Consider the following 11682-nt stretch of genomic DNA (forward strand, 5'->3'; position numbering starts at 1 on the left):
GGGGGAGCAGGGAGGGTTGGAGGGGGGACCCCAGGAGGGGTGGTCGGGGTGGGAAGCAGGGGAGATTGGATAGGGGTGGGAAGCAGGGGAGATTGGATAGGGGCGAGGAGCAGAGATTGGATGGGGGTGTGGGTTTCAGGGGGTTGGATAGAGGGCCAGGCCACGCCTCGCTGTTTGGGGAGGTATAGCCTCCTCCTGCCTTCCCTACCTGGCCCTCCACACAATTTCTGTATCTGGTGGGGCCCTGGGGCCAAATGTTTGCCCACCCCTGCTGTATATGTGGAAAGCACTTCAAGCCAGTACCTTTGGCCTCCAGTTGCTGCCCCAGGGTGGGAAGAGGGGGCTATACTCAGGGGAAGGGGCCAAGGCCCTGGTTTCCAGCTGGCACCATTGACAGAGTTGGATAATCCATCCGGTGCCTCCCCCGCACGAGCTGCTGCCCACCCCTCTTGCCCCCTGATTTACGGGAAATCACACCAGGAATCAATCATCCTTAATTTTTAACGGGCCGGGGCCGGGGCCAGCCAATGGGTGCATCCCGTCCACCCCATGCTCCACCCCCCAACCGCCCTCTGTGCCCTGAGTGCCTGGGCTCAGGTCTGGACACTGATCACTCCAGAACACAGGGAGCAGGTGGGGCTCTGGGTCTGAGCTCGGAGATGAGCGGATTGCAGCCCTTTTTCACCTCTGTCATCCCTTCTTACTTCTTTCTCTCTCTCTCTCTTCTGCATCTGGTGTCTGTTCCTCCCACTCCCTGGCTCAGCCTTTCAGCAACAGGGGTGGGGAGCTGCTGGGAGCGAACCTAGCATCCACACTGGCCATGTGATAAGAGATTGCGAAAGAGACAGAATGGGAAGACCCAGAGTTCGACACAGAGAGGGGGAGGCGGACAGACGGAGGCAGAGAGAGAGGTGCGCAGACAGACACACGGACAAGTGGGGAGGGGGGGGACAGACAGACACAGAAGAGTGGTAAAGACAGACTCAGAGAGGCACAGAGTGGGGAGATAGGCAGAAGGGATGGACAGACAGACAAGCAGGGAGATGGGGGAACAACAGACAAGGTGTGGAAGGACAGGCAGGCAGGGAGGTGGGGGAGACAGACAGAGGGGGAGGATGGAGAGACTGACATGGAGATGTGGGGGACAGACAGGCGCAGAGGGGGTGAGCAGACAGACGTGGAGACTCAGGAACAGAGAGACAGGACAGACAGACTGGCACAGAGGGGGTGGCCAGACAGAAGCCGAGGGAGTGCAATGGAGAGGGCATTGTGTGCAGCAGGCAGAGGAAGGGGCACTGTACTTCGGTGGGAGGGGGTGCACCTGGGCGTCAAGGTTTTCACTGACTTCTGGGCATTGCTTTGGCAGGATTCGTTGCCATGAAGAGCTGGTTGATCCTGGTGTGGTTGGTGACCTTCGCAGGCGTGAGTCAATCCTCCGTGCTGGGGGAGCCTTGTCCTTCCTGGGGAGTGGGGAGTTTAACCCATTGAGTGCTGGAGATGAGTGCTCCAAGGACCCTAGGGCTGGAGATATAGAGGTGCTGAGCACCAGCTCCATTGCCACAAATCCCACTCTTTAGACTACAGGGCCAGAGCCAGTGGGCACAGCATAGCATCCTGCGTCTTTGCCCAACTCTGCCCCAATCCTGGCACAGACTGGAGCAGCCTGGGGGTTGCTCTGAACTATGCCAACTGGTAAGTGCCCATCTGGGGATGGTCAGTGTTCTGGATGTGGAGGATGTTTGATTTATTAAACCTTCAAAACAATTGGCAAAAAGAACCATTTTCTTTCATTTTTGCCTATATTTTTCTGCAAAACCTTTTGGGGTTTTATTAACCAAAAAAAAAAAATGGAAAATAAATTCCATGTTTGGCCGCCAAAGCTAGAACAGTTTCCCAAAACTAGGGGGTTTTAAGGCACTGGAAATGCCAAAATGTTCACCTGCTTGGGCAAAATTTTGGGGGTTTATTGAAAGTTTTCCTCCTGAGATGTTTCATAGAATATCAGGATTGGAAGGGACCTCAGGAGGTCATCTAGTCCAACCCCCTGCTCAGAGCAGGGACCAACCCCCAGACAGATTTTTGCCCCAAATGGCCCTCTCAAGGATTAAGCTCACACCCTGGGATTTAGCAGGCAAATGCTCAAACCACTGAGCTATCTCTCCCCCCAAGGGGAGTGTTACTTGTTTTCATTGCTGAAAACTGTAATGTTTTCTGACGTTTCATTTATTTCAGCAAAAACCTAAAACTGGGGGAAATGATGGTTTTTGGTGACTGAAAATGTTTTGGTTTCTGGCAACCGGAAAGCAAAAAACTTTAGCCAGTTGGACAGAAATATTTGCTTTCACTGAACATTTTCACTTAAGTCCTGAAATTTTTCAGTTTTTGGTGGCTGAAAACTGAAAAATTGGGTTTCTAACCGCCCCCGTCATCCAAAAATGGAGATTCCCCCCCCACACACACACCCCAGAAATGCCATTTTGATTAAAAAGCCATTTTTTTTGTTGAAAAAACGTTTTGATCAAAGAATATTGACTGGAGTGGTGTGCTCTGGCCGCACCCACTCCCCCAATGCTCCACCTCCTGGAAACGCCACCCCAGCTCTGCCTCCTGGAAACTCCGCCTCCTAGGAATTTCCCTGTAGCTCCACCCTTGAGGATTTCCCCACTCAAAGGAATCTCCAGCTGGGGAGAGTCAGGCAGTTCCTGAGGGGCAAGGGGCAGAGAATCACCCCTTAGTTGGTACTAGATCCAATCACACCTCTTGGGCCTTGGATTTCGCTTATCTGATGGATCCTTCTCCTTTCCTCTATGGTGTTGGCACAGCAGGATTGGCTGAATGGGGCAGAAGGGGACAAACAGTGCCCTGCTTCCAAGATCCCCCAACAAGCTACTGCCCACAACTCCACAGAAGATGAGGAGGCCAACAATGGGACCCGCCAGGAGGCTATGATTTGTCAAGAAGCTCCGCAGACCAGGGAAGGCCCCGAACAAACCTTGGGGAAGGGAGGGGAGGATGAGGGAGAGGGGGAGGGGCAGGAGACCCAGCAGGGACTGGTGCAGGAAGGGCCAGGGGGAGAGGAGTCCACAGGTTGCGAAGTTGCCTCCAGCGTGACAGAAGGGGAAGAGGAGGCTGATCGAGCTACTGGCATGAGTGGCCCGGGAGGGGTCCCTGAGAGACATATATCAGAGATCCAGAGTACCATGGAGCTGGACAGGAAGCCAGACAAGGAACTGGCCAAGAAGCCAGACAAGGGGCTTGACGAGAAGTCAGACAAGGAGCCAGCCAAGGAGCTTGAAAAGGAGTCGGCCAAGGAATCAACCAAGGAGCCCACTGCAGCACCCACCACTGAGGCCACTACGGCGCCTGTTACAACACCGCAGCGGTGCCCACCCAGTGACCCCTGGGGAAGCTGTGGGGACGACTCCAAGGAGGAGAGCCCCAGGGTGGCTACAGCGCTGACTGATTTTGCACTGAATTTCTATTCAAAATTGGTGAAGGTGGAAGGCACTGGCTCCAACGTGGTCTTCTCGCCCTTCAGTGTGGCCCTGGCACTCTCGCATCTCTTGCTGGGTAAGGGCAGTGCACACATACACAGCAGTCGCACACACAGTCATCGCACACGCAGATGCAGCTGTCATACACACACACCTGTCACATATGCACCCGTCACACATACCCGCAGCTGTCACATACATACACACACACGCCTGTTGTACATACACCTATCATGCATACCCACAGCTGTTGCACACATACCAGCCACACATACACCTACCACGAGTACCCACATCTGTCACACATACACCCATCACACATACCCACACCTGTCACACAGACACCTAGCCTTCACACACACAACTCTCACACACACACATCACACATGCCCACAGCTGTCTCTCTCTCTCTCTCTCTCACACACACACATGCACACACACACACCCCGTACATAAACCTATCACACATACCCACAGCTATCTCACACACACCTTTCATGCATACACCCAACCTTCACACACACACATCCACTCATCACGCATACCCACAGGTATCACACACACACCTATCACACATACCCGGAGCTGCCACACACGCACCTGTCACATATTCATACATCACGCATATCCACAGCCTTCATACATGCACACACCATACATACACCTATCATGTATACCCACAGCTGTTGCACACACACCAGCCGCGCACACACCAGCCACACACACACCTTCCACATGTACCATCATCTGTCACACACACACCTGTCACACATACACGCAGCCTTCACACACACCTCTCACACATACACCCATAACACATACCCACAGCTCATACACACACATCATACATACACCTCTCACACATACCCACAAATGTTGCGCACATATCTCTCATACATACACCTATCACATATACTCAGTCAAAGACATCACACTCACCCATCACACATACACCCATTACGCATACCCACAGCTGTCACACACATACCCATCACGTGCACACACACACACCCATCATACGCACACCCAGCCTGCACATGCACCTGTCACATATACACCCCCATTGTGCATGCATACCCTCCCAGCTGTCACACAAATATCCATCACACACACACAATCGTCATACACTCACCCAGAGTGCATACACACAGCTGTCACACACACAGTGCATGCACACACCTGTCATACATGCTCACAAACAGCCACCACAAAAACACCCATCATGTGTAAACACCCATGGCACGCACACACTCGTCAAACACATAACCATAGCACACAAAACCAGTGTGCGCACACACAGTCATCACACACATCCCCATTGTGCACTATCAAACCTATCACACCCACAGCCGTCTCACACACATACACACATTGCATGCACACAGCCATCACATACAAACTCATCACGCCCGCATCCAGCTGTCAGACTCCCATCACACCATCTCTCTCTCTCTCACACACACACACACAGTCATCGCACAGACATGTCCACACAAACATCACAGGCCCAAATAGCCATCATGCGTGCACACACACACACAACCATTGCGTGCTCACTCTACCATCTCATGCACAACCGTTATGCACACAACCACTGCATGCACAGACACGACCGTTTCACACACGCACAACCACCGTGTATGGTACTGAGAGCCCCTGATGAGAAGGAGAGGCCCGGCCAACCAAGGAAACCCCAGAGACCAGACAATCCCATGAGGATGAGTCTCCAGCCCAGCCCCCTGTGCCACCCACATACCGAATTATCCAAGGCCAGTCCCCCTGCAGGAGTGGCCCTTGCCCCTTTCCCCAGCCCTGTCAATCCTCACCCTCCCATCTGAGAACTTGTTCTTCTCACACAGGGGCCCGGGGCGAAACCAAAGAGCGGCTGGAGTCCATCCTCTCCTACCCCTCAGATCTCATCTGCGTCCACGCTTCACTGCAGCGGCTTGTCAAATCGCAGCCCTTGATCTCGGCCTCAGAGCTCTTCCTCCGCCAAGGTGAGTGGGCATGAGGGCTTCGCGTTGGCACTCAGGTCAGCAGAGAAATGTCAATGCTTTGCTCTTCCCTCTGAGAATCTCAAAGCACTTTCCAGCTCCCCCTCCCCAGCATGTCTTCAGAGAAGGATGTATTGTCATGGCAGGGGTCCCAAGGCAGCACTATTGCACAGAGTCTTAGAAGCTCTTTTTTAAAAAAATTTTTTAGCATGCAAACAAGTGTTCAGGCTTTGGAGACATGCTGTGTTGCTGTTAGTTTTGTAATCCAGCTTCTTTTTGGGAGAAGCTGTTACAAACAGCAGAAGCTTTGCTCTCTGCCTTAATGTCTGTAACTAGAGTTGATTCTGGGGACAGACTTGCTTCCTGGGAAGTGGGCGTTGGAGTCCGGACTGGGATCTCTGAAACAGAGGATTAGCCTGAGTGCTCTTTGTGACCACCCCATTCCAGGACAGGTGGAGATAGTGTAAATAAACAAGTTATCCCTTCACGATTTCCCCTGCAGGGCCCCAGCATCTAATGCTGCTCAGCAGAGAGGCTGATCTTACAGATGGGGAAACTGAGGCACCGGGAGGGGCGAGGGGTTGTCTAATTTCCTTTGGTCAGGAAGAGGGTTTGCGACATGGTTAGGGAATAGGAATAAGGGGAGGTTGGTGTTGCCCAGATGGCAGAGGGGAGTTTGAGGGCTTCACATGGTGGCATTGGATTCCTCATCCCCTTGCCTTCCCGGCTTGCAGGCCTGCCCCTGAACGAAGCCTTCCGCAACCAGTCGCTGCGCTTCTACAACAGCCGGCCCCATGTGCTCAGTGGCAACGAGACCCAGGACCTGCGATTCATCAACAAGTGGGTGAAAGACGTGACCAAGGGCAAGATCAAGAGGCTGCTGAAGGAGCTGGAGCCTGACGTCCAGCTGGTGCTGCTCAACGCTGTCTATTTCCAGTGTAAGGGAGGGGCGCATTGCACCATGCCATGCCCAGGACCGGCTCCCCTGCCCCCCTACATTCCCTCCAGTAACCCGGGTCCCTTGGACCTGCCCACCCCCCCCCCAATATCCAAGTCTCCAGGGACACACTCCCTCTGCCACTCCTGTTAGACTCACCCCTGCAACACATGCACCCACTGGGATCAGTCCCCTGAGATATCCTAGATCCCAGGGAGCCCACCTGGAGCTCTCTGCCCCGAGGGACTCCTCCAGACTGCCCATCCCCTCAAGCCCCCTGCCCTTGAGGGACTCCTCTGGGATACCCCCGCATTGAGGGTGCTCCCTGGCTACATCTCCCTGTCCTTTCGCCCTCCAGCCAAGTGGAAGACGACCTTTAAAGTGAAGAACACAGTGAATGAGACGTTCTACCGCCCGGGCCAGGCCCCCATCCAGGTGCCCATGATGACCAGCAAGAAGTACCCGCTGGCCTTCTTCAATGACCCCAGCCTGCAGGCCAAGGTGAGCTCCCGTGGGTGCTCTGTGCCACATCCCCTCCCCTCTTGGCCCCTGCCTTGCCCACCTTCCAATGGCAACTCCACTTTCACCTCCTTCTCCCCTCCACTGTCTCCTTATTTTCCACCCCATTGCACCTCCTCCATAATGTCACTTAATGATGTCCCCTATGTAGGGTGACCAGACAGCGACTGTGAAAAAAATGGGACAAGGTGGGGGAGTAATAGGTGCCTATATAAGAAAAAGTCCCAAAAAATTGGACTGTCCCTTTAAAAATGGGACATCTGGTCACCCTACCCCTATGCCCCCCACTCCACACTCCTCTCCCCTCCCCACCTCCCATCTCATCCGAGTGAAGCCAGCATCTCAAAATAGCAGGCTCAGTGTGCAGGTGGAGATCTCAAGCTGAGGACTCTCAACTCATGGCATCCAATATCCGTGGCTCCACAGAGCGTGGGTCCAGTCATTGCCTGGGAAGTTTTTTCTCCAGTAGAGCATTGGTTTTACATGCAACGTGCTCAGATATTGGGTGCTGGGATAAGATCCTAAGAGAGGGTGGCCAGCATGACGACTGCAAGTCTTTATTGTCCCACATTTCCATCTGACCCTAGCATTATAAGCTGAACTGGTCACAAAATACCAAGAGTCCAAAAATGGTTGTTTCCTTCATGATTTTCAGGCAACACATTTTTCAAAGATTTTGGGGGGGGGGTGAGGGCAGGGGCGCGGCGGCGTTTGTTTGGCCTTGACTTTTTTAAATGAGAAACTAACACATTTTAATTTGTCAGCAAATCAGGGGGTTTTTTGTTAGAAAGCAAATCAGTTGTTAGCAGGGAAAAAACTGAGTTTAGTGCTCTAAAACAACTGCGTTTTGTTTAGAAAGAAAATTGGTTTCTGGCAAGAATTTTTTTTTTAAATTGGTTTTCTTTAAGAAATCTTTTTTGTCCTTTTAATTAATTTTTGGGTAGAAAGTAAACGTTTTTGGTAAAAACAACATTCTAATTGTTTTTGGTTAAAAAAATCAGTTTTCTGTTATAAAGGAAATCAGTTGTTTATTGGGGGGGAAATTTCAGTAAGAAACCAAATTGGTTTTTGGTTTGAACAAAACAGGTTTTGGTTAAAAAAAATAGTTTTACATAAAAATAAGTGGGTTTTTTTTTTTTGGTTTTAAACACTTTTTTAATTTGATTTTTGCAAAAAATAATTTTTCAGTTAAAAAAAAAAGTTAGAAGCATTTTTGGCTTTTGAAACCTGAAAGCATTTAATGGAAAATGTTCATTTTCTACTGTTTTGTCCAAAAATATATTTGGCAGGAAGTTTTGGAGGAAACGTGGTTGAAAAATGCCAGCTCCCTTGGAGGGGAAAAATGATTTGATGAAAAAGTGTCGCTCAGCCCTAATTGCCCAGGCATGGGAGTGGGCGGGACCAAGAACGGAACGGGAGCGGGACTTGGGGACACAAAAGCATGTGTGAGAACTGGATAGTGTTCCAGAGATGGAGAGTGGGACAGCAAAGACATCATGTACCCATGCCCTGGCTCGCAGGGGTTGCAGTTGGTGGTGCAGTGTAGGTGTAGGCGCAGCTCCCAAGACGGCAGTCAGTGGTATGATGCTGGTTCATGCCCACAGGTGGCTTGGAGGTCCCATTAGAAGGACTCCAAGAATAGGGGGATGCGGTGATGAGGGCCCAGCTGTGGCACATGAAGGGATGGACAGGAGAAAGGGACATTTGATTGGGGCTTAGGACAGGCCCTCAGCACAGAGAGGCCTTTGTGTCGTATTCCCCCAAGGTTGGCCGGCTGCAGCTGTCCCACAACATGAGCCTCATAGTCATCGTGCCCCAGCATGTGTCCCAGATGCTTGCCCAGGTGGAGCAGAAGCTGACCAAAGAGACCTTCGCTGCAGTGATGAAGAAGCTGATGGGTGTCCCCTTCAAGCCCACCGTGGTGAGTCTGCCCAAGTTGAAGCTGGACAGCTCCCAGGACCTCATGGACATCTTGGTGGAGATGGGTAAGGATGGTGCTGGGCGGGTGGTGGATGGCGGCAGTGGGGGCTGGGCTGAGGGGGTACGAGGGGTGAGAGGGGAAGAGGCAAGAGAGCCCTCTCCCCTGTGGGGAGGAAGGGACATCAGAGCAGGGGTGTTGGGTTGTGATATCACTTCCTGGAGGGGAATGATTGAGCAATGCTGTCATTTCCTGAGGGGTGGCATCGGACCGCTACTTCTGAGGGACCCATTCCCATGGCTAATCCACCACGCCAGTGTCTATGGGGTCTGTGAGACCAGTGGACACACCATGGATACTCCGCGCGCCCCCCCACCCCCGCAGCTCCCTGGTTCTGAGTGACCCATTTCCTTGATCGATCTATCCCATGTCTGAAGGATATGTGAGACTGCTGGGTGGATCATGACACCTGGTTCTGAGTGACCCATCTCCAGGGCTGATCCATCACACCAATGTCTATTGGCTTCATTTGACTTTTGGACACATCACAGGCTCCCTTGGTTTGGAATGACCCATTCCCATAGCTGATCAGTCCCATGTCTCTTGGTCCCATGAGACCACTGGACGTATCGTGGGCTCCCCTGGTTCTGAATGGCCCATCTCCAAGGTTGATCTCTGGCACTGGTGTCTACCCTGGAGGAGGGTCTCCAGGACTGGAGCAGACTCCTGTGCCCTGAGGGGTGGTTCCTACCTCCTCCCTTCTCTGTCTGTTCTCCAGACTATGGCATTTTCTATGATTCGAACCTGTGCGGAATCTCAGAGGCAGAAGATCTATTCGTGACGAGTGCCCGGCATCGGGCCATGCTGGAGCTGAACGAGGAAGGGGTGGAGGCCGCGGCTGCCACGGCCTTTTCGGTGGCCCGCACTGCCTGGGTCTTCGATGTGCAGCAGCCCTTCCTCTTCGTGCTGTGGAATGATGACCACAGCTTCCCCATCTTCATGGGTCATGTCAATGACCCCAGAGTGTGAACCAACCCTCTCCACACCCAGTGCCACTTGTATGGTATGCCCTGGTGCCACAGGCACTGAACAGGGTGCCCACGGAGTGCTGCTTGGCTGTGACGCTTTGAGGGGGGGAATATCTGTCTCTCTCTCTCCCCCTCCATATATAACCATCCATTCATCCCCATGCACTCCCTTCTACTTCGCTATCAATTCCACACAGCATCTATCAAGGGACTGACCTGGGAGGCAGTGTAGCCTAGCGGTTAACACAGTGGACTGGGACTCTCAGAGACCTAGGTTCTGCTGTTAGGCGTCCTAGATCGAGAGATGGTCTAGCTCCATGCCTCAGTTTCCCCATCCACAAAATGGGGATAATGATCCTGACCTGCTCTGTAAAGCACTAAAGATCTGCTGATGGAAAGGGCTGTAGATGAGCTAGGGATTATTATTATCTATCCATGCATCCCCAATACGTAGCTTCTATCTAGCTATCTCCCAATACACCTCATTCATCGCCACAGTCTGTTCTCTCTGGATTTTCCTTCTGTCTCCCTCTCTCTTCTCCCCTCAGCCCCTTTGTTCCTCCCTCTCCTCACTTGACTGTCTGTAGCCTGTGACCATCCCAGGCTCGGATCTTCTGAAATGTACAGGGAAGAGCTGAGTTGTGGGGGGGTCCCTTCTCCCCACTCCCTCAACTCTGTCCCCCTCACAGCCCCCGCTGCCTCTTCCAACAGTAAATAAACTCTGAAAACTTTGGCTTCCTGGCCTCTCCTTCTCACTTTCCAGAGTGCCTGCTGCCAGAAGGGCTGCGTGAGGGCAAACATTATGGAGTGGAGGAGGTGATTCCACTAGTCCAGTTACCTCCCTGGATGGTAAATGTAGGGGCACAAGGGTAACATCTTGAGGGGTCATTATCCAGATCTAGTCACCACCCACACAAGTTGTTGTCACACTGAATTCCCCTGGAGGGAACTGACTCAAGGATTTCCTAGGCCAAGATCCTAGTATGAGCTACATACATGTACATGAGAGATCCCATAATACCCACAGATGCCTCCCTCTGCCCCTCACTGCCCTCCACTCCATCTCTCTTCTTGCCCTAAGGAATCCCCATATTTAGCACCATAGCCAGTGGGGCAGCCCTACTCCACCCTCCAGGTGGTATAGTAGCTTGACAGCTGGGGCGCCACCCATTGGCCTGGCCTTCCAGTGGTACGCTTCAGAGGCAAGGGGAAATTAGCATGTAGCGCTTGGATTGGCCAAGAGGAGGGCTGAGCAGATTCCGCTGCGCTATATCCAGCCAGCCAGCTGGAGTGTTGTATGCAAATGAGCCAAAGGGATGAGCTGCAGGTATACCATGGTCGCAGGACTAGAAAAGATGTGTTTTATTTAAAAATATACTCACCACCACAGTCACCTCGTGGGGCCACATCCCGGTGGGAAGGTGAGAGAGGCAATAGATATTAAATATAATTATTAGTAGCATGGTTGGAGAGATGCACAGTCACGCACCAAGGGGTGCAGGAGAGCGTATTCCTCTTGTTCTCGTGAGCCCCATTCATCACTTCAAAAGTGCTTTTGGTTTCCAGCTGGGCTTGGAGCACTGGGTGCGTTTTCCAAAGTGTCTGAGTGACCCAGGCTCCTAAATCCTATCTTCAAAAGTGATTCAGGCCCTCAGGAGCCAGAGTCTCAGTGAGACTGAGCACCTGTGTCTGTCTCTTTCAGAGATGGGACTTAGGCCCAGAGCCACAAAGGGGGCGTCTCACTTCTGTTGAAATCAATGAAAGTCTGGAGCTGAAATGACTTCATCATACA

General features: G+C 52.3%; 1 protein-coding gene across 5 annotated transcripts; it reads left to right on the forward strand.

Moving 5' to 3' along the window:
* Nucleotides 1-512: 512 nt before the first annotated feature.
* Nucleotides 513-10623, forward strand: SERPING1 (serpin family G member 1). Of its 5 annotated transcripts, none has more exons than XM_030561868.1 (8): nt 513-633; nt 1367-1422; nt 2823-3570; nt 5354-5491; nt 6223-6426; nt 6784-6926; nt 8710-8929; nt 9641-10623. In XM_030561868.1, exons 1-8 carry the CDS (start codon nt 528-530, stop codon nt 9889-9891), a joined length of 1866 nt encoding a protein of 621 aa, XP_030417728.1. In that variant the 5' UTR covers nt 513-527; the 3' UTR covers nt 9892-10623. The 5 variants fall into 5 exon arrangements, with proteins under 5 accessions (XP_030417728.1, XP_030417729.1, XP_030417730.1 ...); XM_030561869.1 differs by having other exon boundaries at nt 2826-3570; XM_030561870.1 differs by lacking the exon at nt 513-633 and adding an exon at nt 706-911.
* Nucleotides 10624-11682: the final 1059 nt, after the last annotated feature.

Source organism: Gopherus evgoodei, chromosome 4, assembly GCF_007399415.2.
Source record: "Gopherus evgoodei ecotype Sinaloan lineage chromosome 4, rGopEvg1_v1.p, whole genome shotgun sequence".
Lineage (NCBI taxonomy): Eukaryota > Metazoa > Chordata > Testudines > Testudinidae > Gopherus > Gopherus evgoodei.

Excerpts from the sequence above, each read along its gene's own strand:
- SERPING1 (XM_030561868.1), top strand. The coding sequence starts at position 528 with ATGGGTGCATCCCGTCCACCCCATGCTCCACCCCCCAACCGCCCTCTG. Across the intron at positions 634-1,366 it reads CTCCAGAACACAGGGAGCAG|GATTCGTTGCCATGAAGAGC; the intron begins GTGGGGCTCTGG and ends TTGCTTTGGCAG. Across the intron at positions 6,927-8,709 it reads ACCCCAGCCTGCAGGCCAAG|GTTGGCCGGCTGCAGCTGTC; the intron begins GTGAGCTCCCGT and ends TATTCCCCCAAG.